This window comes from Patella vulgata, chromosome 5 (genome assembly GCF_932274485.2).
Source record: "Patella vulgata chromosome 5, xgPatVulg1.2, whole genome shotgun sequence".
NCBI lineage: Eukaryota > Metazoa > Mollusca > Gastropoda > Patellidae > Patella > Patella vulgata.
In genome coordinates, this window is record NC_065883.2 from 18828667 (window position 1) to 18856414 (window position 27748).

At 34.9% G+C, this 27748-nt stretch overlaps 1 protein-coding gene across 3 annotated transcripts; it reads right to left on the reverse strand.

Moving 5' to 3' along the window:
* Positions 1-8: 8 nt before the first annotated feature.
* On the reverse strand, positions 9-27748 carry LOC126821905 (sodium- and chloride-dependent GABA transporter 1). Of its 3 annotated transcripts, none has more exons than XM_050550523.2 (13): positions 27610-27748; positions 15188-15351; positions 14449-14580; positions 13731-14067; positions 12617-12751; positions 11962-12065; positions 10813-10937; positions 7421-7533; positions 5988-6119; positions 2479-2578; positions 2146-2246; positions 1359-1526; positions 9-969 (listed from the first exon to the last, which is right to left on the reverse strand). In XM_050550523.2, exons 6-13 carry the CDS (start codon positions 12045-12047, stop codon positions 880-882), a joined length of 915 nt encoding a protein of 304 aa, XP_050406480.1. In that variant the 5' UTR covers positions 12048-12065; positions 12617-12751; positions 13731-14067; positions 14449-14580; positions 15188-15351; positions 27610-27748; the 3' UTR covers positions 9-879. The 3 variants fall into 3 exon arrangements, with proteins under 3 accessions (XP_050406480.1, XP_055957287.1, XP_055957288.1); XM_056101312.1 differs by having other exon boundaries at positions 12617-13241; XM_056101313.1 differs by lacking the exons at positions 13731-14067; positions 14449-14580; positions 15188-15351; positions 27610-27748 and having other exon boundaries at positions 12617-13713.

Here is a 27748-nt window from a genome sequence, read left to right on the forward strand (position 1 = left end):
ATATTTTTTTCTAGATACATTTCAATTATTTTAAAGTGAATACAAGGTACATTTTTACTAGATACATTGTAATAAGTGAATACAAAGTACAACTGAAATAAATATGTTAGTATTTTTTTCTCTAGATACACATTAATAGTTCTGAGCCAGTATTTTGAATACATATTGCCAAAACAAATTAACATAGCAAGTTCGAGGAATTTGTCTCCATCATACATTTATGATGAATGTAAAAATATATAATGTTTAGACATTTAAATTCAAAATTAAAACAATATAAACCATAACATTAATGTATTATACAAAAAATGTGTAAAAGCTTATAAATTTTATCCACTAGTTATAAATGCATAGCTATAATTTTATCCACTAGTTATAAATGCATAGCTATAATTTTATCTAAATAAAAAACAAGAGAAAGAGAAATGGGGTTTAACATCTACTCGAAAATAAACTATTTCCTTATGGGACTAACATATGGTAGGAAAACAGAGAACTCGTAGAAAACCCACGAGATAAAGCATGTGACAATATTCCTTGCCAAGCACAAACCACGCCACTTGGGATCTAAACCATACCACCTGACCGTATGATCGTGTGACAGATCGTATGATCTAAAGCGGATGTTTAGATCATTCTACCACCCACTGACCCTCCTCTGTCTAACTAAGGATTTATGATTGATTGGAAATATAATATCCATATTACATGTATTAATAAAATGCGTCTACCTAAACAAAAATAATCTAGTATCCCACGGAATTAACAAATTAACAAAATGTCAGATTAACAAAATGGCTCATTGATGTCCTGTTAATTTTATGAATATGATATGTTTATATCCCTTTGATTATGTGAGCATTGTTTTTGTTTATACCATTACATCTCTGTTTCTGATGATTCATAAGCCAACTTGTAATCTTTAGCAGGACCCCAGTTTGCATTAGGTTTAAAAGATGCTTTAATCTTCTGAAAATGTACAAATATATATGTATGACAAAAAGATTAGCCACTAAGTTAAGGTGTTAACAACACAGATGGTCCAATAATATAATTAAAATTTCAAAACATAGCGTTGTTAGGCAATAAAGATACGCCTAGCAATATTTACATCGCATTTTAAGTGTTTAGTTAGTGTTAGTGTTTAGCCTTAGGATTAAATAAACAAGTCTAGTAAATTAACCCCCCCCCCCCCAAAAAAAGAAAACCCCAGAAATATTCTGTCATTATACACAGTTTAGCAGGTTTCGAAGACAGGGGCAATAACCCGCAAATAAAACCTCGCTGAACGTCTCCACGTCAGATCTAGACATACAATCCCAACAAGTCTGTGTTAGAATTAAATATTACATGCCTACCTGAGCTAAGGTACCTTTCCGTTGCATAATCTCTTTTCCAATCCATATTGGTATGGGTACAGCAGAGGATAGAGCTATGACCCAACCAATACCACTAGCGTATGGTGGAAATACATATTCTCCATAGGTAGGTGGTTGATATCTAACTAATGTAGAAATCAGAACCAACTGAAATCAATTCAAATATAATTACTTTACATATTTGACAAACAAAACACATTTTAGCATATAAAATATAAAATTGTAAAACAGCAAACCAATTAAGAGATGTCAGTGGATCAGACACAGAACGTGGATTCGCGTGATATAATGTGTAACAATAATTTATACATATTCGTCAGTTGATTTTATACAAGTACAATCTCTATTGTCAAAGACATATATAATGTTTTAAACAAGAGCCCAAAGGGGTCGTAATCGCCCAACAGTCGCTATCAAAATAGTTCTATTACCTCTGAAAACAATGGCCAAGCAACTTTTAAAAAAGCCAACACTCATACGAGAAAATGAATCGGGTTTAAAGTCCTTCTTGTCTGCACCAACCAAGCTAATGTAGACGGTCTTACGCTATGCAGTACGTGCACTATACATGGAATTGTGATTTGGCCTCATTTACGCACACGTCAATGTGCACGTAGCCAGGCGACGGGCAAGGGGTATGATATTAGTCCGTTCGATGACTAGTAAAGTAACGTACACTTAATATAACTGGATTTCAAAAACGGGCAAGGGGTATGATATTAGCCAGTTCGTGGTTGGGCTAAAAATATATAGTGAAGTAACGTACGATTAATATAAGTGGATTTAAAAAACGCCAGAGATATTTAAAAAGTATGGACGGCCGCTTTCCCAACATCATTTGAAGGTCATCTAAATAGCGATCAGCGCCTGAAAAATAAAATTAGAAATGTCACCAGCGAGAATGTGTTAAAACAATTACCTAATCCCCCCCCCACCCCAAAAAAGCCCCACAACCCTAACCATCAACTATAGCGATTCATTTAAAAATAGATGATAGATGGGACAGGAACTCTACAAAAGTTTTTATGATTATCGTCCTCCCAAATAATTCGGTTAGAAATTGCCCATTGGGAATGTCTAACGGTTATTTTTTACTTACCATACATCCAACCAATAACAATACTTTCTAGTATAGTTATTAAAATAAGTGTTATAGCTGCCATGTACCAGTCTACTAATTGAAAGATATAGATTCCAGCCTAAAATTTAAACATAAATTAACGGTACATATATTTACTAAAGAGAGAGAGAGAGAGAGAGAGAGAGAGGGGGGGGGGGTGTTAACGTCCACTCGGCACAGACTAGGTCACTTCGGGACTAATAATTCGCTTGCACGTAGGGGTCTTTAGCAGTGGGAGGAAACCGGAGGACCCGAAAAAACAACCCACGAGGTTTGACAGGCAACCCTACTCCTTGTCACGTACAACCGGGGATATTTACTAAAATGTATGCATGTATAAATATTACCTTCAATAATTACCGCTGTTGAAATAAATATGATAAAAATGCGAAACTATGGGCGGTCTATAGTGACAACAGTATGCAAGTAATTATGGCCAAATAAAATTTATTGTGATCATGCAAACTTTAAAGGTATTATCTATATATCGTGTGATAAACAGCGAGGGAATATCCATTATAAAGTAAGCTAGGTTATATACAAGGGGAATAATCAAAATAAATAATATTATTCATACGCACTATACTGAATTCATTATATTAAATCTCGTTACTAATTCCTTAAGAGACATTACTATTGTCGCCAAAAAATTGTAAGTTTGAATATTATTGTATTAAAGGGACAATAACACTCTTGCTGGCTTGACAGCTCCAGAAAATAAATAATAGCCTTATTCTAAGTATTAGATGTTTAAGTATCCTACCTGTTGTGTAAATTATCCATTAAATCCTATTTTACTTGTCCAGAGTGTTCGAAAATGTTTTTAAATCCAAGTCACATTTGAAAAGCTTTACGTTAGGCTTTTCAAATCATTTAGTTGAATTTTTCCAATTGTTTAAATTAGGTGTGTTAAGATGAAATTTGTATCATCAATTAACTGGAATATTGTAAAATAGTACAATTTGTTGACCAGAATAAAGATTGGGACATACTATTCAGTTACAACAAGAGTGGTATTGAGCCTTTAAACTCAATAAACTAATTAGTAAAGAAATTTGTAAATTGAGTTAAATCCTTACAACTCAGCTATGCTCCGCAGACTTGTCTCGAACTTGACATACTATCTAATTTGTATAGACAATATATTATAGTTATAATTTCGGTCTATTTTAGTAAATTTGATTAAACTGCAGACAAAATGAAGGGAAAATAATTGAAATATTGACGTGTACGTAAACACGTTTCAAAATGATCGGGAAATTGTGTTGAGAGAGAGAGAGGGAGAGAGAAGTGGGGTTTAACGTCCACTCGACACAAACTAGGTCATTTCGGGACTAACATATGGTTTAATTTTATTTCAATAATTCGCTTGCGCGTAGGGGTCTTTAGCAGTGGGAGGAAACCGGAGGACCCGGAGAAAACCCACGAGGTTGGACAGGCGACCCTACTCCTTGTCACGTACAACCGGGAATTCGAAACCACGCCAGTCGACTCAATGACAGACTTTATGATAAAGCGGAAATTGTGTTGACTTCAAACCGCATTACTCTCTTATCACCGTAATCATTTCAGTAGTCAGAGACGGGGTCTAAAATTTGACTTTATTACCATTTTGTGATGCTAAAGTTTGAAAATATTCCTATAATAGGGTATGGTTCGCAGTTGATCAGAATTTGAGCAAATTAATGTATGATTTCTAGGTTATTTTCTTAGGTTCAAATTCCTAGTTTTATTTATTGATTGCTTTGCATGAAGCAACATCCGTGTGATCAGTATTTTTAGGCTTCAATTCTTCATATCCACCTTTCTATTTTTGTCTGCAGCGGAAGTGACGTCTTGCTAACTACACTATTGTGAAAGTTGAATTTCTAAGGACGTCAATCGACATGCGTTCAATTCCGTTCACTATTTACAAAGATATGATGAATTGAACATTTGTCAGTCTTTGGCATCTACTGCAGGCGATATTAACGGGATAAAGCCAATCAAGCCAGAACCACCTATATTTTTCACCGATGATATTTTGATTTTTTTCTTAATTAAATCGTAAATAATCAAGTTGAGAACACTTTTAGCTTGGATCAAGCCGTAAAACAATTAGATAACATCCGAAACATAGACTTCTTTTTCCGCCGTTTAATCACAGAGTCTACTGGGCGTTTATTTCTCTAATTATTCTCACGTCTACTGGGCATTTAGTTCGCTCATTTTATCTCACAACCACCCCAAATTCGATCGAAAAGACAGGCAGGCTTATTTAACGGGATACTCACACATTTTGGTCTTGGTGTTTTTCAGGGAAATCCAGTAATTTTCTAGCAAGATTGAGTGTCTGTACTTTCTATACCAAATTTGTCATAAGGTTATTGGAAATAATTACCCGATAAATTTCCTGGGAATGTATCTTTAACGTTCGAGGTGACTAATATTAAGTATTTTGATAATATCTGTTCTATTAATCACTGTCCCCTGTGGTGTATCTTACGGAAAAACCCCAGGTCGTTATATGATGTCGTATTACGCCACCATCGTTAGTTCATATTCTTGGGGGGGTGGGGGGTGGATGGCCGAATGGTTAGCACGTGCGCGCTGTATCGTAAAGCCTGTCATTGAGTCAACTGGCGTGGTTTTCGAATCCCCGGTTGTACGTGACAAGGAGTAGGGTCGCCTGTCCAATCTCATGGGTTTTTTCAGGGTCCTCCGGTTTCCTCCCACTGCTACAGACCCTTAGGCACAAGCGAATTATTGAAATAAAATTAAACCATATGTAAGTCCCGAAATGGCTTAGTTTGTGTCGAGTGGACGTTAAACCCCATTTCTCTCTCGGTTCATATTCGTACACTGATAACATTGACTTATAAACCTAAACCTTTTACTAATAAAAATGTCTGTTAATGAAATCTGACATCTTAACAAATACACAGTGTCAATTTAACTGACAATTAATATTTCAACAAAACAGGACAAACGGTACGCGTAAGGTTTAAAGGGACCATTCCGATTTTAAAAGAGTCTCAGAAATAGAAGTTCATGTACGTATGAAATTTAAACGCCAAAATATAGAGGAATGATGTATTTACCTTGTCTCAAAATTTCAGCTCACAATATAGAGTCGTTTGGACGTAAACGCCTACATCGCTTATCCGGACACGTAACCTTTTTAAGATTTCGGGTCAGTTTTTTCGTTGGGTGACCTAATAATCTATTGCTGTTCCTTTAGACGTCTATACAGTGTATCACCCACGTGCTGAACACGTTATTTTTTATAAAATAAAAGTCTGGTTTTATCCGATACCGTATAATACAGCTTGAGACACCGGTCTCCATTTCCAGAAGTAAGTTGTTTGAAAACGTATCATGTATACTGAGTTAGTTGCTCTGCCCTATGGTAGGGGATTTTAGGGGCTTTTAACACAGAATTAAGCAGTTTTATTCTCCAAAATATAATTCAGATTGGCCCTTTAATGAATACCATCATGTATATTTACCTGTGTGGTATAAATCAATGTAAATAGAAACATTAAGAAACAGGTGCCAGCTGTAACCATTAATCGTGCTCTAGATTTGATATTTGGTATTAAATCAGTTACAGTTGTTACACATACTTCAACACTTACAAACTGAAAGATAAAAGAAACATTAAATCAAAATATTAAACAAGCGGTTGCCATGCAAGATACGCCCACATTTTGCAAGAGATGGGTGACAGAGAAAAACGAAAACAGCGATTTTTCGTACAATCAGGGGCCATAATCCAGGATGTTACAGTCCGACAATCATGCGACAATATCAAAATAAACCAATATCTTGGGGATATAAGCATATATTTTAAGTTTCATTAAAATCGGATAAAAGTTGTAACCTCTAGAGGGTCCACAAGCCAAAAACAAGATTTTTCGTACAATCATCAGGGGACATAACCCAGGACGTTGCAGTCCGACATGTGCGAATATCGACAGGGACTCAAAAGTTTTATCAAAATCAGATAAAAGGTGTGACATCTATAGTGTCCAAGAAGCTAAAAACGTGATTTTTCGTACAATCAGGGGCAATAATCCATGAAATTATGATTCGATGCAGGCCAATTTCGAAAGAACCTGAGATCGTTGAGAGATAAACCCATATTTCAAGTTTCGTCAAAATCGGATGAAAATTGTGACCTGTAGACTGTGCATAAACAAACTGTGGACGGGGGACTGGGGCAACGACAATTTACGTCCATATGAATATGTGGGCGTATAACACTGTACTTTTAAAGATACATTATTCAAGAGCTAAATTTGCCTATTGCAGATCTTTCTCTCGACGTTAAATGTTGTATAAATTATTAATTAGACATCTATTAACATGACAAGACCATAATCAACTCTCGATATTAACTAGATTAAAACGGTTCGGCCATTTAATTATTTAATTTATAAATGGGGAAGCGAGGCTAAGGATCGAATATACCAGTACCGTGGTTATGATAATACACAATTAATGCACACATCTTGTCACAACTATAAACAGTGATAACTTGGCTCAGAATAAAGTAATTTGAATGATATTTTCAATATATTCATTTTGCACTATCTATTTTGAACTGTTATAGCAATAACGACCAGCTCTTCATCTAACCCTTACTTAATGTATATTTAAATGACATTTACATTTATAACGACAACAGTCAATAAATTGTTTAAATTATATATATATATATATATATATGTTTGAGATGTTAAAGATTAAAACACTGAATGAGGACAAATATATAAGGAATACTTTTGTATTTTATTACATGAGAAACGTGACTATTACTGACAGTTATTGGCAATGAAACTGGGTGTTCAAGACAGTGATAACATTGAATGGCAATGATGAGTATTATTAGAGAGGACATTTTGTACATAAAAAAACTCCAAGTTTAAAAGAAGATTACCATTGAATCGATGGCTACAAACAACAGCATGAGAAAGAAGAGAACTGCCCATAACTGTGGAAGTGGCAACTGGCTCAAGGCTTCCGGATAGGTAATAAACGCTAACCCTGGGCCTGTAAATAGAATTATAAATATTAGAAAAATTATGTCCAAGGTGTGTTTTAGGAAAGTGGCACGTATAGATACACATATACATTACTTATTATTTAAAGGAAAGCACACCTTTTGTGTCTTAGAAATTAAATACCCGTAACATTATTTATTTATTTATTTTTTTAAAGTGTCAAATCTAGATAAATATACCCCAAGTGTTTAAAGGAAAATACGCCTTTCGTGTTTTAGGAATTAAATAACGTACCATATTTACTAAAAATTTTTAGTAGGCTACGCCTTTATGTTTTAGGAAAAAAAATACCCTATTTACTAATTAAAGGAAAGTACGCATTTTGTGTTTCAAGTAAATGTCACATAAACTGACCTTATCTAATATTTAAAGGAAAGTACGCCTTTTGTGTTTTAGGAATTAAATAACATACCATATTTACTATTTAAAGAAAAATACGTCTTTTGTGTTTTAGGAATTAAATAACATACCATATTTACTATTTAAAGAAAAATACGTCTTTTGTGTTTTAGGAAAGTGTTAAATCTACATAAATATTCCCCAATTACTATTTAAAGGAAAATACACCTTTCGTGTTTTAGGAATTAAATAACATACCGTATTTATTATTTTTCAAAACAGTACACGCCTTTTGTGTTTCAGTAAAGTGTCACATATGGATAAATATATCCTAATTATTATTTTAAGAAAAGTACACCTTTTGTGTTTTAGGAAAGCGCCACACACGGAGGATGTCATCCTAATTATTATTGAAAGAAATGTACGCATTTTGTGTATTATGAACATGTCATATAAATAAACATACCGTATTTGTGTTTTAGGAAAGCGCCACATATAGATAAAATATATCCTATTTATTATTTCCATAATGTACGTGATGTACGTAGACCATTTAAACCATATATATTCTGTTGTTTAAAAGAATTCGTTCTGTTTAATTGTTTAAAATTTAGTATTTAGTTTAATTTAAATATTATTCCCAAAACATCACCTACAGCAGTGGTTCTCAACCTTTTTTGTTTGGCAATTTAAATCTTTAAAATAAAACCTGGTAAGTCAGACGGAATACAACCGTAGACACATACATGTAGAATGCCTCAAACTAAATAAAAAAAAACACAGCTATGAACTTATCAGCAGACACCAGTGAATACTCAATTGGGATCACGTGGTTTTTCACATTTTCTTAGTGCGCCGTTCAAAATTTCGTAGCACACTTAGGAAGCTCTCGCGACACACCCGGGTTAAGAATCACTGACCCACAGAGACGTATTGGATACATACATTTTTTATTACAATTTATTAACGGAATTTGTATTGGGAATGTCTTAAAGGGGCTAAATCTCTTTGACATCTAGAAATTGACACAAATGGGTCGCAGCGCATATGTAATATGGATGTATAAACTGATTTACATTCAATTGTTTCTGTTTTTTACTGTAAATTCTAATCAGTTATGTTCGCCGAAATACGCAAAGAGTCCAAATTAAATGGCAGTCTTTGGCGTCTGATTGTTCAAGTCTACACCGATAATATTCTCCCGTGGGATATGTTAAGCCTCGTTCATCGAGTCGCTTTATTACAAATGGCGCTAGAAAGCATTCGAGTGCCAGTTTTAAAGTTTTCATTTTGTCCTAAATATTAGATATCAAAAGCTCAACTTTTCACGGAAAGATAACAACATTAATGTTGATTTAAATTAACCAATAAGTCGTGTTTGCATTGTCAATGGCTGTGGATGATACCGAGTTAGAGATTGGCCTCCTTTAATGTATGAAACAGATTATTCGGACCGCCTGACTTCCTATTTCATGTACATTGAATATATAAAAAAAATGTTATTTAGTTATGATTTTCTATATTATGTAAAGTATTAACTTACTCCCCTGTTAATACAGACTGAGTAACATGCCTTTATTTAATAAAATATTGTTGTTGTATACTACATAATGCTATGAAACCAGATATCACTACCGATGTAACACTTCTTTATAATATACAAAAAACCTGAATACTTTATACGTTTAGAACTCCGCAATAATATAATGGTTTGAATGCTTGTGATGTTAAAGTAGCTAAGTCCGTAACTCAATATCATCCAATATCTTCGACATTGAAAACACGAATTGTTTTGCAATTTAAATCAGCATTGGTGTTGTGATCTTACCTGGAAAAGATGGGCTTCTGATATCCAATATTTAAGACAAAATAAACATTTTACCATTGGTTCACGAATCGTGTACCATAATGCGTTTCAGCGCCACTTGTAACAAGGTGCTCAAAGAATGAGGCTAGACATATTCCCCAAGTCATATCATATTCTTATTTGGAGAGCATGCGCAATAAATAATATCGGTGTTGACTGGAATAACCAGACGCTAGAAACTGACTTGCGGTTGAGACTTCTGGCGTATTTCGGCGAACATAACTGATGACAATTTACAGTAAAACGGACACGATTGAATGTAAAACAGTTTATATAAATTCATATTACATTATTATATGTGTTGCGACTCTAGGTCCAAAATATTAGCGATTTAGCTTCTTTAAACGTTTTATAATTCTATTATGCGTCAAATCTGTTCTTGCAAATCTATGTATAATTGGACGGTCTAGAGCACAAGTGATCTAACTACCAACCGTTTTAGTTGGTTGTTAGATCACTTGTGCTCTAGATCCTCCAATTATACTTGCATTATTTGTGAGCACATCTTTCAGTCACCTTTATTCAGGTGACAGTTTTCACAGTTTGCCAGTGGCCCGTGATAAATACATCTACGTGACAGTATATACAAGAAATGCAGTTTAAAGCCCACCAATCTTAATACATTCATTTTGTAAATGTTTTCACAATAATATCACAACATAAATATCGATTCAAATGGGCTAACGTCTAATCCTAATTTATGTTTTTAATTTTGAATATTATGGATGACACTGAATTAGAGGTTTAGTTTCATTAATATCATAACATGCATAAATGTCGTCCGTTCTACTCTCATTATTAAACTTGAAGACTTCGACGAAACAATTTCAGCGGGTGGCTGCAAGAACTCCTGAAACATAGCAGGCCTCGGGGTGGGGGTAAAATAGGAGAACATGCTGAAAGTAGCCCAATAAAGAAAATAATTTTCAGGCAACAAACGTGACAAAACAGGCAATTTCAATCTCGGTTTATGAAAGGTTTGATTTTTATTTTGACGTGTTGTCCCCTTTAACCATACGAGAAAAATATGTTTACAATGAGAGTGCACAAATGTGTACTAACCTGTTTTCACTATATCCGAGACGTTTGAACCGGTTTTATGGGACATAAATCCTAGTACAGAAAACACAACAAACCCTGCATAGAAACTAGTCCCCTCTCCAACAATACAGTAAATAATTGAATCCCTATAAAATACAAAACAGTCTTTTCTCAGTACAACGACAAAATTATAATTGTTATTAATATGTATTTAGTTTTGTGTGAAAACAAAATAAGCCTGACTTTCAACCACGGCTGTCTGTTCCTATTAAACCCATGGAAAAGGGACATTTTTCCGTAGGTGTATTAGTGACACGGGACATATTCTATGGTATTACTGACATGGGACATTTTATATTGTACTATTCCTGACATGGAACATATTCTAATGTATTACTGACACGAAAAAGAAACGGCTTTGAAATATCCTGATTCGAACAAGGAAAATATTGCCCGGGAGGCCAGTAGAATACCGCTAGGCCCCTAATTTATTATTGGAAATATTCACTAGGATATTTTACATCAGATTATCAAGTTATTGAAATATACTGCAACGCTCACGTCTTATTCATATAAACTTAAAGTTGCAATTTCATATTTTTACGTTATATTTTTAAAATTTATTACAATAAAGCCTTAAAATAGATGGTATCTATAAACAGTCCTACTTTGTTAAAGAATAATCCTATTAATCCTATAATTCACTATTGTCAGTTGAGAAATTGGCAAAAATATCATTTTCCTCTTCAAATTCAAACGTTTGAGGATAGCTACTCCATGGTGGAGAATAGAAAACAAGGGGGGTGATTGGGAGGTAATTGTGTTATTATTTCCGGTGTAAATGAGTTTTAAGTGTGAGAATGACACCTATGGTCGTATAATAGTGAGTTGACAACCTATTGAGCAAAAGTCATAGAAATAATTATGTTTTGACTTTCTTAGAAAATATGAAATTGTAACTTTAAACGAATGCGGTCGTCATTTTGCTAAACGGTAAAATTATATGGTATATTTCAGATTTCAGCTAATAAATAAAAACATTGAGTCTTAAAAGTGAAATGTGCCAATGAAAACCTTTTTTAAGACAAATGCATCTGATCAAATAAGAGGAGACAGGAAGTACTGGGGATATTTGGCTCCATTCTAATAAAACACCCAGCTGTTTCTTACCTTAATATATTATTATTAAATTTATTATAACTGGCCATAGTGGTGAAACCACCCCATCCGATTCCCATCGAAAAGAAAATCTGCATCAGTGCCTGAATCCATACCTACAAAATGAGATGTTGGGGTACATTAACTACAGAAACATGGAAGAAGCAATGTTATGCTGAGGTTTTCGTTGAGTTATCGTTCGTTTGTTGTTCGTTCCCTATAATGATTCAAGTGATAAACCTATTCCACTTCTTTTCCAGTTGACACTACGAGACATCCATGCTGGTATAACCACAAGCTTTGGTGATGATTTGATCATGAAGCAAATGTTGGTGAAACGGGGGCCACTGGAGACATACAGATAGACACCACCCGGAGGGGTGGGGGTGGCCGAATGGTTAGCACGTGCGCGCTGGTATCATACGGCCTGTCATTGAGTCAACTGGCGTGGTTTCGAATCCCCGGTTGTACGTGACAAGGTGTAGGGTTGCCTGTCTAACCTCGTGGGTTTTCTCCGGGTCCTCCGGTTTCCTACCACTGCTAAAGCGAATTATTGAAATAAAATTAAACCATAAGGTAGCCCCGAAATGTCCTAGTCTGTGTCGAGTGAACGTTAAACTCTCTCTCTCTCTCTCTCTCTCTCTCTCCATATAAATGTTCAAGATACCTGAATGTTAGCCAGTTTACTGAAATCTGGAATAATGTAGAATTTGATACCATCTATGGCACCAGGTAGTGTAACAGCTCTAACCAATATAATAGTAATAAATACATATGGCAATGTTGCTGTCACATACACAACCTACAATAAAGAAGGACTATGTTGAGATCAATGCTACAATAACAATATATTATATATCAAGCAAGAGCTCGATTATATAACTTTAGGTCAGCATCATCTCTACAAAAACTAAAACTTTAAAATAATGATCGCAAAAGCTTTATTGTGCATTAATTCAATCATACCCATAAAATTGTACACAAAACAAATCTTAAAGGTGGATAAAGCAACAACAGTTTTTTTTTTATTTTTAAAATCCATCTTTAAAGCTATATAGCAACAACATTTAATTTAAAAAAACACCCCCATGTTTAAACCCTATGAACGTTATCATTGGACTGCAAGATATTAGTAGGTGATGTAAGCTGCCCAACAAACCTTTCCGACCGATTTCACTCCTTTTACTATACAGAGAAAAATCATCAACCATCCAACAACCAATGCTACAACCAGGTGCCATTGCATAGCACCGATGTCATCTAATCCTTCAGATTTCCGCAACACATTGTGGCTGAACAAAAAGGTTCATGTCAATACATGCATACAAAAGGGCATCAATGTGATATTAATATCTGCTATGTTACTTTTTCTGGAACATCTGGTACAACTTCTCATTTGTATGGGGACTTCTTACACCTGACAATTGATGTTACAAACAAAATGGGAGAATAAATAAAGAGAGGCCCTTTTATTCCCTTCAAAGATCTCTAAATGATGAATGTTTGAGTATGCCTGGAAAGGTGGCAGCATCGTAAAATTACAGTCGCAGAATTTTATAGACTAGTACCCATTCTTAATACATATCCGCATTAGTTCTCAGCATATTGTTGATTTGATTTTAAGCAAAAAAAAATTAAAGCATAAAATATGGATGAGTCATTTGATTGGCTAAATGAAAACACTATCTTAGCACCAAAATATAAAACGCTAAACAAAAAACCGCGGATTCCCAAAATGTATTACATATTCTAATATATACATATGATTTCATTATACTTACTTCCAGAATTCTTCAGAAGCAGTTGTATGTTTTATAGAACTATTTGTGTCGTTTGTCATGGAATCCGTAGTTAGATTTATCCCATATCCATACGCTTGGTGAAGTCCAGAAGTCTCATTTATTCCAGGTTGATAAATTATATTCGTTTCGTTTAAAGTAGAATTTGCGGTTACGTAGGTTTGTAACAAACAGTTGTCTGTATTCCACCAATTATCACAGGTCGTCCATGGTAAGGGTGACATGAAGGAATGAACCAGATAGTATAAAATCCAGGCAAGGATCATGTTGAAGTACATACTGTTAATTCCAGAAAGAAAAGTTGCAGCCACACCCAGTCCTGAAATAGTCATTTTTTACCTCTTAATTCAATCAAGTACATTTAACAGGGTATAGTGAGTGAACAGATTTTTTAGAATTTGAGCATTTGAACAGCGCTTTTTGTTTTCTCTCATAATGCGGAAGAGCCACTAAAACGTCCTTGACGTTTATTAGGACACAACACGATTATTCCTAGATATTGAAATGAGAAATGGGGTTTAACATCCTACTTTTCGGCACTGACTGGGCTAATACGGGGATACGCCATATCGTGTACTATGACAAAGGGCTCTTTTACGTACACGCCAATGTGCTAGATACTGTCCTTGTTAGTATTGGTGTGTACTCGTAAAAGAAATGTATTTTTTTAAAATTTATTAGTATTCACACCCAATCTTACCTCTGAAGGCAGGACAAATATCCCATACGTCGAAGGTACTTTTACCGGAATACTGCCCAATAGATAATTCTAAAAACGTCAGTGGTAAAGCCAACAAAATCATGAATATTGCATAGGGTATTAGAAACACGGCTGAAAATTAAAATATTCTTATTAAAGGAGATCCATCTGTAACTCAATATTTTCCATAATATTCGAAACTAAAAACACAAATTGGTCCATTCCATTCATCATTGTAGTTGTTATCTTGCCGTGAACATATGGGATTCAGATATCCAATATTTAAGACACAGCGTGTAATTTACATTGGTTTTTTTTTTTTTTGTTTTTTTTTAAAATGAATATAAATCACATTATACATTGATGTTATATTAATCTATTAGATACGTTTTGGTCTACTTTAAGATTCCAAAAAATAGAGCCACACGCCCTTTGATTTTCAATAACCACATATTGCTCTCCTTTCACTGACATGGTAAACTTAATCTTGAATACCGACTATTAGAAAAACGGATGAAAAATTAAAATATTCATATCAATATTTCAATAAACAAGAATTGCTCTTCATTGTTAGATATAGTAAACTCAGTTTTCCGGAAAGAGTCAATATCTTATAGCTCAAATAAATGGTATACTTTGTTTTCCACAAAGATTAAATACAGGATTAATGTGTTTTTTGTATGAACCCTCTACAGAAACAAAAAATAAAACATAAATATCTAGCAAATATAAATATCACCTCCGCCGTTTTTAGCACATAAATAAGGAAACCTCCAGATATTGCCAATTCCCACACCATATCCGATCAGCGATAGTAGAAAATCAAGACTTCTCTTCCATTTCATCCGAGTTGGCTCCTCTTCGATGCTGTCTTTGCCGTCATCTTTTGGGGTTTTCATTTTGCTGTAAAGGTATAGGTATTTATCAATAAATCACGGTAACAAATAAACATATGCCATCCACTTCCTGACAACATGAAGTGAAAAGATATGTTGCCAGGCAACGAAACATACGTCCACAGCAGCTAAATAGTCCGTGCAGTCAACAAGTGTTGTCGCATATTTTTACTTTTTTCGGTAATGAAAAATTTATAATACACTAAAATCTGATTAAGAGTAACAACTTATGAAGTAATAATCAAAAAACCATTAGAATTTGTTTGGTTTTTATAAAGTTCTGCCCCATGCTAACGTTTAGTATACAAAACTTTTAATATCATGGATTTATAGCTGTTCAAGTCATAAAAAATCATTGAAAATCAATATACTTGTTCGTCTCAAGATCTTAAACTATGTGTATCAATCTGAAGTCAATCGGATGATAACTTGAGCCTCTAGAGCGTCACAAGATTTTTCAAAGTGATCAAGGGCCATAACTTTGGCAGTAATTATCGGAAATCGTTGAAAATCAATAAGATTCTTCGTCCCGTGACCTCAAACACTGTGTCTAAATTTAAAGTCAATCGGATATTAACTTTGGCCTCTAGAACGTCCACAAGATTTTTGAAGTGATCAAGGGCCATAACTCTGGCAGTAATTATCGGAAATCGCTGAAAATCAATAGCCGTCTTCGTCTAAATTTAAAGTCAATCGGATATTAACTTTAGCCTCTGGAACGTCCACAATATAAAAATCAGTTATGACATAATTCATAGCATAAAAGGGGAATGGAAAGGCTATTAATTTATATTTTATTGCTCTGTAAGTGCCATATATTACAAGATCTCCACAAATGATAGATTTACATTAAAAATGAAGAACATTTAGCTGCAAAAAAACACATCTACAATATATCCATTTCATTAGGGGTGTGGACTCATTAGGAAGACATTTCATAGGATTCTATGTTTAGCCATAAAAAAAAAAACAAGTTTTAGAAATCCTTGAAATCTTAAATGTAACTATTTCATGGTGCAAAATAAAATTCCCAGGTATAATTCACGCGCAGAATGAAATGGTGGTCTGCCTCCAACCAGAGAACAGAGTAACGCCCTCGTCTACTGAGTCACTGACCTTAACCTTGTAGATTGATTTCCGTCCTAATCTACACTTTTGTTCGTATGCAAATGAGGTTCGCCGTAATTCTATTACATGTTCTATTATGCAAAGTCCGAAATACACTTGTCTATAATGTAAAATGCAGAACGGACAAGTGTAATGTGCATAATAACCAATACATGACTCTCTTACACTGCATTTTTTTTTTTATTGAAAAGCGTATTCTGTATTTTAAAGGAGCCAAGTCTCTAACTCAATATTTTCCATAATATTCGAAATTAAAAACACAAATTAAAATTGAATATTGGCCCATTTCAATTCATATTGATGTTGTTATGTGTCCTTGAAAATGTGGGATCCTAATATCCCACACAATGAACGTTTTAAAATATGGTACAATGCAGCAGTATAAAATATGGTACAATGCGGCAGTATATACTAATGACTGATTTACAAAACTAATAATTAAAAAACATGAAGGATGGGCTAATTCGGCGTAAAAAATTATCGTTCAGTTTGGACTGTTCGCGTATTTCATCGAACATAATAGATTAGAAATTACAAATTTATTTTTTACGAATTTGAATATAAATAGAGATTCTCCTACCAGTCTTTTTTGATATAAGAAAATATCAACATAAGTTGATAAAGTAACAAAAAACGGACGCGGCGGTTTACACGGCATATACTATCACACTGCAGATCAGAAGTGAATATTCGCTAGGCCGCGACAATCACTGATAAGCATGACATCGATGCGACTTAATGAGCCACACATATTAACTTTTTTCCTCCGACAAATTAAATTCTAAAACATTATTATTATTAGGTAAAAATTATTTCCTATTTAGTGTAAATGGGTATTAAAATGAGTAAAAGACTCCATTCCGCCCGAACTAGTAACGTCTTATGTAAACAATGCACACGCCATTGAGCCAGTGATTGACGCCGAGTGATGAGACGTCACGTGTTAAAGGTAGTCATCTTTTACAGAGATATTAGAAAACTTTCGCAATCCTCTGTAAAACAGATTGATATACTATACGTAGGTATACTGGCCTAGTCAGTTATTTTCCCCACCGATTTTGGTACCCATCAGGATTCAATCAGAACACAATTGGTCAAATTCGTGGCCACATCCCATGGCCGCTTGGTGGCGTGTAGGTCAGGCTTTGTGTCGGCTTATTCAAATATTGGGCTCGGGCAGTTAACTGGAAATTACTGTTCAGGAGAATCTATGCCTAGAGACGTGCCCATCAATGTTCAGAACTTTTGATTCGAACTTTTTACAATACAAATACCCCATTTTCTACTCACCTCATGGAATTTACTCCTCCCTGAAGCAAGTATATACACCGAAAAAAGAACGAACATGCACGATACCATCTATACGCGTATAGCGTGCCCCTATACGCGTATAGTCCGATGTAAACCGACAAGCAAATTCCTGTTGTTCGAACACAAGTATTCGCGTATACCTCTAAACGTATACCGAATACCGTATATAACATAATGACTTATGTCATAGAGGCGTCCTGCCATATTAAAATACGTATTAGTGATTGTAACATAAACCTGTCGCTATCAATACCCGGCTGGAGATCTTGGTAGTATTCCTTATGTCATTGCGTAACTATAACTTGTTGTTGGCATGTCTTATCTAACTTTCTTTGTCTGATAAACTATATTGAATGTTAAACCTTCATATGATGCTTGATACATTAGACAGGTGTCTAATGAGCTCCTTTGTCTCGAATACGTTTATAAACTCAGAACAGAAACGAATCTTCAGGCGGGTCCAGGAGGCCATGCTAGGCGGGTGCCTAGATCAAGGTACCTAATGGATACGAGAGAGGTCCAGGCAGGGCTAGGAGTTAGGTCCGGCCAGGACTGAGCTAAGGCCATGGGCGCCTTGGCACGAGACGGTACGAGACGACAGCTTCTGGAGTTAGCACACTCATGCTAAGCCAAGCTAATTAAGTCATGACTCCTTCCATATAGTTAGTTCTACGGTCGTTTACATCACGATGTTTGTACCTAATATTGTAAGAAGCAGAATAAAACTATTATTAGATGTATATACCAGTGTTGTCATCCAAGAACTCGATTTAAGAACCAATACTGTCACATATTAATTGGCGCCGTAGACCAGAGCAACGTGCAAAGTCGTATACCACTAGAAGATCACAGGCCACAGATATTAGTCTACACGGGTAAGTCTTTTTCTAATCCTACCATGGCCGGTTAATAATGACATTGTGCTATAATGTATTATAATTTAACTGGGAAATCAGCAGTTTATCATCACGCTTTATTAAATATCATGGTGTAGTTACTAGATTTAATATATTGCCGTTCAAGCTAGTAGTGGAACAGTCCTTAACTATTTGTAGGAAAATGACTAAAACAAAATTGTATATATATTATTTGTTTTAAAATGCGTCATGTTGTTTTTAAAAGATTATGAATTATCATTGGTTGTTTTGAACACATATTTTGGCTTTTAAATTTAGTAGTAGCTAAGTATTATCAGGCTAATAACTGCGAAGTGAAATGTTTTATGATTGTTTAATTATCTGGAATAGAGTTAAGCGTATCCTAATTGAGAGATATAGCTCTTTAATCACACGGTATTAACGGTTTTATCTCTTATAATTTTTTTTGTTGTTATTTTGTCTATATATATTTATGCCCCGAGGTTTACGGGAGACCCGATATTTACGGTAGAGAGTTTTATTTGTAATACCCCAAAGTTTTATTGGGAAATGCCCCGACATGTAACGGGAGAAGTTTATGTTAAGTGGTTTAACCCCAGGAGGGTTGTGCTCGGATTTAAGAGCGAACGTATCGTCTTATTTTGTGTTGTGTTTAAAAATTATAGAGATAAACCGTTAGTTCTTTCAAAAATATCTTATTTAAGATTGGTTAAATGTGTTCAGATCATTCATTATTCTTGAGATAAAACAATATGACTCCCTAATTTCAATTGTATCCATGTAAATAATACTGTAAATATCGTTAGATTGATATCTAAAGTCAAATCTGTTCCACTTGCTAATTTGATTAACTATTAATTAAGTTCACTCCATGATATATATGATAAGCAGATGATAAAACTTCGGCACGGGTGGCAGTTAATACTCTTCATATGCACATGTCATAACACGCCGTTTTGCCAGACGGTATGGAAAATGAAAAGACTACCGGTCAATAAGAAGAGCTGAACTAAACGGAGCAGGGAATATTCTGACCCCTCAACATTACTGGAACGAGGAAGGGCATCATATGTACCCCACCCCTACAGTTGGCTACGACAGTGCAGTAGCGGTCTAAGAAGATAATTACAGTAGTTTGTGTTCGCGATTCCACCAAATAATCGGTCTAAGAAGATAATTACAGTAGTTTGTGTTCGCGATTCCACCATTTATGTGAATAATAAGAGTAGTCTGTGTTTGTGATTCCAGGATCTCGTTTGGTTTTTTTTTTTTCATTGACTCGCGTGTGTGACCGATTGTGTGTATATAACTTTCAAGTTCGTGTGTTTTTCATTGACCTTTTCATTTTTGGATATTATGACATTTTACATGTATATATAACTTTTAAATTCGTGTGTGTTTCATTTACCTTTTCTTTTTGTTTATAGACATTTTTGTATACGACATTTTACGAGTGTTGTTTGTTTTTATATATTTTTTCATTATTATTATTGTTGTTTATATCTTTATAAGAGTAGTAATTATCGACTCCATAGGTATCTAATTTTGTAATAGTCTTTAAAAGTTATTTCATATAATTCATAACTTTATTCAAACAAAGAGAGGTATATAACATAATGACTTATGTCATAGAGGCGTCCTGCCATATTAAAATACGTATTAGTGATTGTAACATAAACCTGTCGCTATCAATACCCGGCTGGAGATCTTGGTAGTATTCCTTATGTCATTGCGTAACTATAACTTGTTGTTGGCATGTCTTATCTAACTTTCTATTTCTGATAAACTATATTGAATGTTAAACCTTCATATGATGCTTGATACATTAGACAGGTGTCTAATGAGCTCCTTTGTCTCGAATACGTTTATAAACTCAGAACAGAAACGAATCTTCAGGCGGGTCCAGGAGGCCATGCTAGGCGGGTGCCTAGATCAAGGTACCTAATGGATACGAGAGAGGTCCAGGCAGGGCTAGGAGTTAGGTCCGGCCAGGACTGAGCTAAGGCCATGGGCGCCTTGGCACGAGACGGTACGAGACGACAGCTTCTGGAGTTAGCACACTCATGCTAAGCCAAGCTAATTAAGTCATGACTCCTTCCATATAGTTAGTTCTACGGTCGTTTACATCACGATGTTTGTACCTAATATTGTAAGAAGCAGAATAAAACTATTATTAGATGTATATACCAGTGTTGTCATCCAAGAACTCGATTTAAGAACCAATACTGTCACACGTATACTATATACCCCTATGTAATAGCAGCCTTAGAGACATTTATGGTCCCATAAAATAGAGCCATACGAACTTTAACACTGTGACATTCATTAGTATTGTGGCGCAATGGAGAAAATTATAAAACTAAAATAAGTATTTCGAAGAGCTGAAATGTGCATTTTGGACCGTGAACATTGAAGTAATAATGACAACGTTATTCTTCCATACTGTGTGCATGCTACACTCGCGTGAAAGCACGCCATATTCCCATGAGGAAAAATTTAAGCGAGTTCCAGTAATTTTCCCCTCATGTTACTAAAAATATACTTTTCAATCTGGGTATAAAGTCAAAAGAGCCTGTAGAATTAATTTGCTCGTATTGCAGTTTGTTCCTAAATTTCCTCTCAACACATAATCAACAGTGGCCAAGGATAATGGCTGCCCACACAAATCAATCTGTGCAAGTAATTACGTTTATTCCCCTCATTCACGCAAGTCTATACTTGGAAGAGTAGTAGTCATACATCCTGAAATTACCTCTTAATAAATGTTTAACTTACTTCTGTGACTGCTCAACCTCGAATGAAAAGCTCCTAGCGAGATTTACATTACAGCACCGATGTATTCAGCGTAATTCACGACAAATGCTAACATTACTTTAAAATTAGTAGGGGGAGGGGGGGGGGGGGTTGTGGGGTGGCCGAGTGGTATCATAAGTGTCTGTCATTGAGTCACCTGGCATGGTTTCGATTTCCCTTTTTGTACGTGAGAAGGAGTCCTCTTGGGTTTTCTCCGGGTTTTTCGGTTTCCTCCCACTGCTAAAGACCCCTACACGCAAGCGAATTAGTGAAATAAAATTGAACCATGTATTAGTCCCGAAATTACCTAGTCTGTGTTGAGCCTCTCTCTCTCTCTCTCTCCTAATCAACCGTCCAATTTGGGGCAATCTGACCCACTTCTCTTGCAGTGCCACGGCTAATTCTTGCAGTGTTGTCGGTTGACGTTGACGTCGACGAACACTTCTCCAGATCAAATTAAACGTAACCCACTAAAGCAAAGATACGCTAAACAGTAAATCTTATGCAAGAACCGATAGGAAAGCAAACATGGATAGATAAACCAACACGCGGCAGTTTTCAGCAACCCTTCCTTGAAGTGTCAAATTTGACAATGAACACCTCCCACGTGTATGGCGCTGTTGGGGCGATAAGTTCTTCATCTGTGAACATACTCTCAAAGCATGCCAAATGTCCATGACTATATTTATCATATCGCAACCTGCATAGGTATTTGCATTTCAATATCCCTTACTTTTTTTGAAGAGTATATATTGATATTTCGTTATTTTCACTCAATATCATCTCGTTGTTATTATTATTTCATCATGACATCTGTTCCTACGGGATTTTAAATTGATAAAATGTTCAGTTTATTACTCAGGGGCCGCAGTGCCTTAGTCAATATGGCTACCCAGTGTTGGCCAAGAATGTTCCCGGGAATTTTCCAGGGTGGTTTCCCCTTTGTCAGTGACGCAAGACGGAGGGCCTAATAAGGAACAGTGTCTAGTCGTAACAGAACCTTTGACATTTGTAATTAAGTTGATTTACTGGCAAAATATCTCTCATACCACCAAACCGCTTGGAGCACAAAAGTAGGAAGTTAAACCGTATTCATTTCATTTCATTTCGAACATATACAATTTACTAGTATTTAAAGTCCAATCTCAATTATATTTTGGAGAATAAAACATAATTTTGTGTTAAAAGTCCTTAAGACCCCTACCTTAGGGCCGAGCAACTAACTCAATATACATGATGCATTTTCAAACAGCTTATACCTGTCAGTCTTCATCTTGTAATGGAGACTGATGTCCCAAGCTGCATTATACGGTATCTTATAAAACCAGACTTTTGTTTTATAAAAATAACGTGTAGGTGAAATTTACCATTCGTTATTCAGTACAGTATATATGAATCACGCAAAGAAAAGACCTCGAAAGAAATGGCAATAGGTTATCAGGTCACCCATCGAAAAAATAGACCCGAAATTTTAAAAGGGTTACATGTTCGGCTAAGTGGTTTTGAGGTTCACGTCCAAACGACTCAATATTTTGAGGTGAAATTCTCAGACAAGGTAAATACACCATTTCCCTATATTTTAGCGTTTAAATTTAATATGTACACAGACTTTTATTTCTGAGACTTGTGAAAATGGGGATTGTCCCTTTAATATGTAATTTGTATCAGGAAAACCTTATAAAATAAACTAATCAATATTAAACTTTTCAACTGGAAAACTATCTTATTTAACTTTACAGCCAGTATACTATTTTTTATCAGTAACACGGTATGTGGTTGTCTGACAGTTGGTTATATGTGATTATATATTATGAATGCATATTTGACCTGGCGTAATGAACTCCCATAAATATTACGTACAATTGTATGTGTTGTTTGTACTCACACATTCAGTTTGAACATACATTGTCATCGCACCAGTCTATAGTTTGTGTGTTTGGTGTGTGTGTGTGGGTGTGTGTGTGTGTGTGGGGGGGGGGTCTTTGAAAAATTGGCAACAATATTTCATATGGCAATATGGATGACTGCTATCGAAATTAATAATTATATTCACTGAATTGATCTATGAAATTTGTAGTCGTATTTTAATGAAATATTGTATCAGGTTCAGAATAATGATAACAATAAGCACATGATAGATTGCTAAATTTCAGATTGTTATATTTCCAAGTTATTAACATTAATAAAATATATAATACAATCCCTAAACAGGGCTGTTGTATGTTATATGGCCCTCAGTCCTATACACCAGCAAGTTCGCACTAAACGTGTTGTGACAAGTATTCTCTTTGCTCCCGTTTGTTATTAAAAAAAGGCATACTCCCGGAGACATCTCCTTTCAAATGTGATGGTCTCATAAAGCTGATACATTAGCCAAAATTCTTGGAGATTGAATTGAGATAATTTGTTTTATTAGTTGCATAAGTCATGCGTGTGCTTATAAAGACGTAACACCATTGACCTTGTAAGATTGAATCAGTTTATGTTTTGGCCAAGCGAATTTCTTAATTTTCTCAAACTTCGCTATTAGTTTCTCGGTGATATGTATTATGTATTTATTATATACACATTCAAAAGATAGTCATCTAATACATGTAGCAGACGCTATACTCCAAAATAATATGAAAATAATAATACCCTTAGAAAACACAAGGACCCAACAAAAGAGCTATTTCTGAACATAAATTGTCCATAATAGGGCCAAGGTAGAAATCACAGTCACACTCACCACCCAAACAAGTGTGATATACCATTTACCGTGTGGGGGTCCTAGACATTGACGGATGACAAACAAGGTCGATCCTGTCCTAAACTCCCATTTAAATCTAAACAAGCAATAATCCGAACAATGAATTTTTGTGTGAATGAAATAAGAATACATAAAAAAATATTATTTAGCGAATAAACTCGCAACCCACGGCCCCATGGCAGATCCCATTGTTATCAGATTCAGTAAAATTAAAATCTTAGTTGAATAAAACTATTTCTTAAAACACGCTGGAATATTGCATTGATGCACAAGAGATGTACTGAATCTAAATTCCACATATTCTGAGCGCAAACGTAAACTTATTATTCCTGTTAAATTTAAATTTTAAAGACCCATAAGCAGTCTCAAGAATTCATCATCAAATTTAATCTAGTACGTGTTTTATTGCAATATCAAATATAACCCTAACTGTTGAAAAAATACAAACGCTGGCCTAGAATAATGCCCTTTCAAAGGGGAAGGCCAACGATTTTCAAAAAGGTTTCCATAAATCTTAAATATATATTCAGAAATAATCCCCTCTGTAACACAGGCAAAAACGATTTCGTAAGCGAGAATTTTTTTTTTTATAAAAACCGGAAGTGATGTAATTGATTCAACACGCTCATTGGGCTGATATGATGCCAATTTAATGTTTGTGAACTGCATACAGACACAAAGTTCATTGGAGAAATTGATCACTGCTTAATGGGAATAATTACCCAAAACCCCAGAATTTCAATAGGGTTAGTATTTATGAAACATGCGTTTTTAATGAATTGAGCGAGAACAACGACAGTATATGATCACTTTAAATCAATAGCTAACAAAGACTATTATTATAGTAATATAAGACGGCGAAACCTATACATGATGAGGTTTTGGGGGGTCATTGATGATCATTGACCGTGAACAGACATATCTGGCCCGTCTTGTTGTCATATGTACCTATCTGATAAAGCTATAAACAAGGCAACCATACAAATATATATAATGACACACTGAGTGTCCATGATTTTGTAAGGCACTGAGGCTAAGCGAAAAAGAGGCAATGACGTGATGTGCGTCATGGGTTTAGAGTTGTTGCACCCACTTGCGATTTTGCGCCCTCTTCCAAACTGCAAAAATCACGTAGTTTCAACAAGGTTTTTAAACGCTATGGGCAGGTTCTAATCGCCATTACTTCATAAGCATATCGCTCAGCCATTGGGCAACGTGTATGCTACTAATCGACTCTAGTCGATATAAATATTGTTGTTGTTCTTTGTTGTTTTTTTTGTTTTCTGGGGTTTTTTTGGTTTTTTTATTTGGTTTTTTTTTTGCCTCCCTGGTATCTAGTTCTTCGTCGTAAATCAAAGTGGGTTTAATCCAACGTCAAACTATGACGAATTTGCTTACCTACAGTGTCTGGATATTTCAAGTAAACCCTGTTTACTCTCATTCCATAACATTGTATCTTTCAAATTCTCCCCGAGGCTGCAGATCCTCCGAAAAAATTAATTAACTAAAGATTGTGACAGCTTAAGCTCGGTAAATGAAGAGAAAAATATCTTCTACATCGAGCGAGACATGACATGAAATTAAATATTGAAATTATGACCAACATAAATCACACGAGTTTCATGTTTTAAAAACGTATCCTACATTTGCCATGCAGATATATCCTTGCCAACACTAATGTATTTAAAACCTATTTTATTCACCAAATTATTTATCCTAAAAGATACGCGTTGAATTAAACAGACACTAGAATGGGTGACATATTATTCTTGTAAAAGTAAATGTTAATCAAATGATAATTTGTGTAAAGCTAGGAGACTTTTTTGTTATCGAACCAATAACTATTACGTCAGTTATAATTTAAACTGGCCATTGATTTTAAACAAAGTAGAGATCAACAGCTGGCCTTTCACCAAATTAAATTCTTTGCAACCCAACCTTTGTTTTAGACCTAACTGGGTCGCCATTCAATTATGAATTAATTTTATCACTGTTTATAAAATCTAGAGCAACCAATGAACCCACGTTCGACAGTTTTAAAAATAATATTTAGTAGGTCATCTACTGTAAACTGAAAACTTATTTTTACAGAAAACTATGACCACGAAAAATTGAATTATAGAAAGTAAGTGATCGCGATAAATAAAATAAGAATGAACTCTTTAAATGCCAAGCGCATCCTTGACAAACGACTTTTCTTACTGGTGAATGTGGTGGGCTATGGTATAGGTATATATATATAGATACAAATGAAATAAATGGGATTTAACGTCCTACTGTTTTCTGCACCGACAGGGCTAATGAAGATGGGCATACACCATATAGTGTGCTATGAGGAAAATTTTGCCCGGACAGCGGCACTACGACCGACTCTTATGTCGAATTTCAACTTTAAAATGTTTTTTTTAAAGCACGCAAATGTGCCTTTTGTTTTTCAGCCAAAGTATGACCCCTATTGATTTTAAAATTTGAACTGAAGCATTGTGATACAAGAGGATAGACCTTGTTGATTTTCAGCATTCGAGGACTTTCTGTTCCGGAGAAATATTTCGTGTCCCGAAAAGCTTGTGAACACGATAGAGATCAGATGTCTTGAAGGAATTTGATTAACAGCCAAGTTTTCATTTGAATATTCTGCTGTCTATGACTATCTGTGTTTTAAACAAAAAAACAGCTTTCCGTGGCTATCTTTAAATAAGAAATGGATTAGGATTCCCTATTCATAACTTGTAGGTTGTTCTTTGCAGCAATTAATATAATTTCCACAGAAATTCGGCTATAGTAATAAACAATGGTTATTTAAATATGTCTAACTTTAAAGGAATGTATCTTTAATATTCAAATCCAAACAATAGGTTTGAGTACACAACTTGTTATTACTAATAAATTACTAAACTTCACATATAGAAAATGTGTTGATTGCATATGGAGGGTATAGTGTATCAGATACATTATCCAGACACTGGGCGCTCCGATTAATAAACCACTCTCCTCTCAAACTGCTCAGTGTGGGTAAAGTTTGTTTATCTGGGCAAATTTTAGTCAGCTTAATTTTCCTGTTTTTTTTATTTAGAAAGTTTGTAGCTGCGCAGTCCTGATTTAGCAATTTGTTCATTATTTGGTAAATATTCTATTACAAAGTCGTCATCCCAGGCACATGTACATACAACCGTATAGGCATGAAAGCTAAGTATTGTGACAACATGGTGTCCATATACCTTGCCCTTAACGTACAAGCAACTTTATACGACTAAAACATTTAGTAATTATTCATAGTTATGTTCATTCAGTAACACAACTATTAAAATAAAATTCTGTTAGGAACTAGAACATCCATGGAAATCACTAAGACTTAAACAATATTTAAATGCTGTGTTTGTAAAAATAATGTTTTGAAAAGACCTACCTTCGTTAACCAAAATATGTTCAGCTAATAATCTACATCTAAACGTATAGTGCGCAACGAAGTCAACCGTATCCGTGTATGCTAAAACTCGAAGCCCCAAATGGCAGTGCAGTAAAGTGTGAGGCTAATAGTTTGTATT

Excerpts from the sequence above, each read along its gene's own strand:
- LOC126821905 (XM_050550523.2), bottom strand. The coding sequence starts at position 12,047 with ATGCAGATTTTCTTTTCGATGGGAATCGGATGGGGTGGTTTCACCACT. Across the intron at positions 10,938-11,961 it reads TTTAATAATAATATATTAAG|GGATTCAATTATTTACTGTA; the intron begins GTAAGAAACAGC and ends TGTATTTTATAG. Across the intron at positions 970-1,358 it reads GGAAAGGTACCTTAGCTCAG|AAGATTAAAGCATCTTTTAA; the intron begins GTAGGCATGTAA and ends GTACATTTTCAG.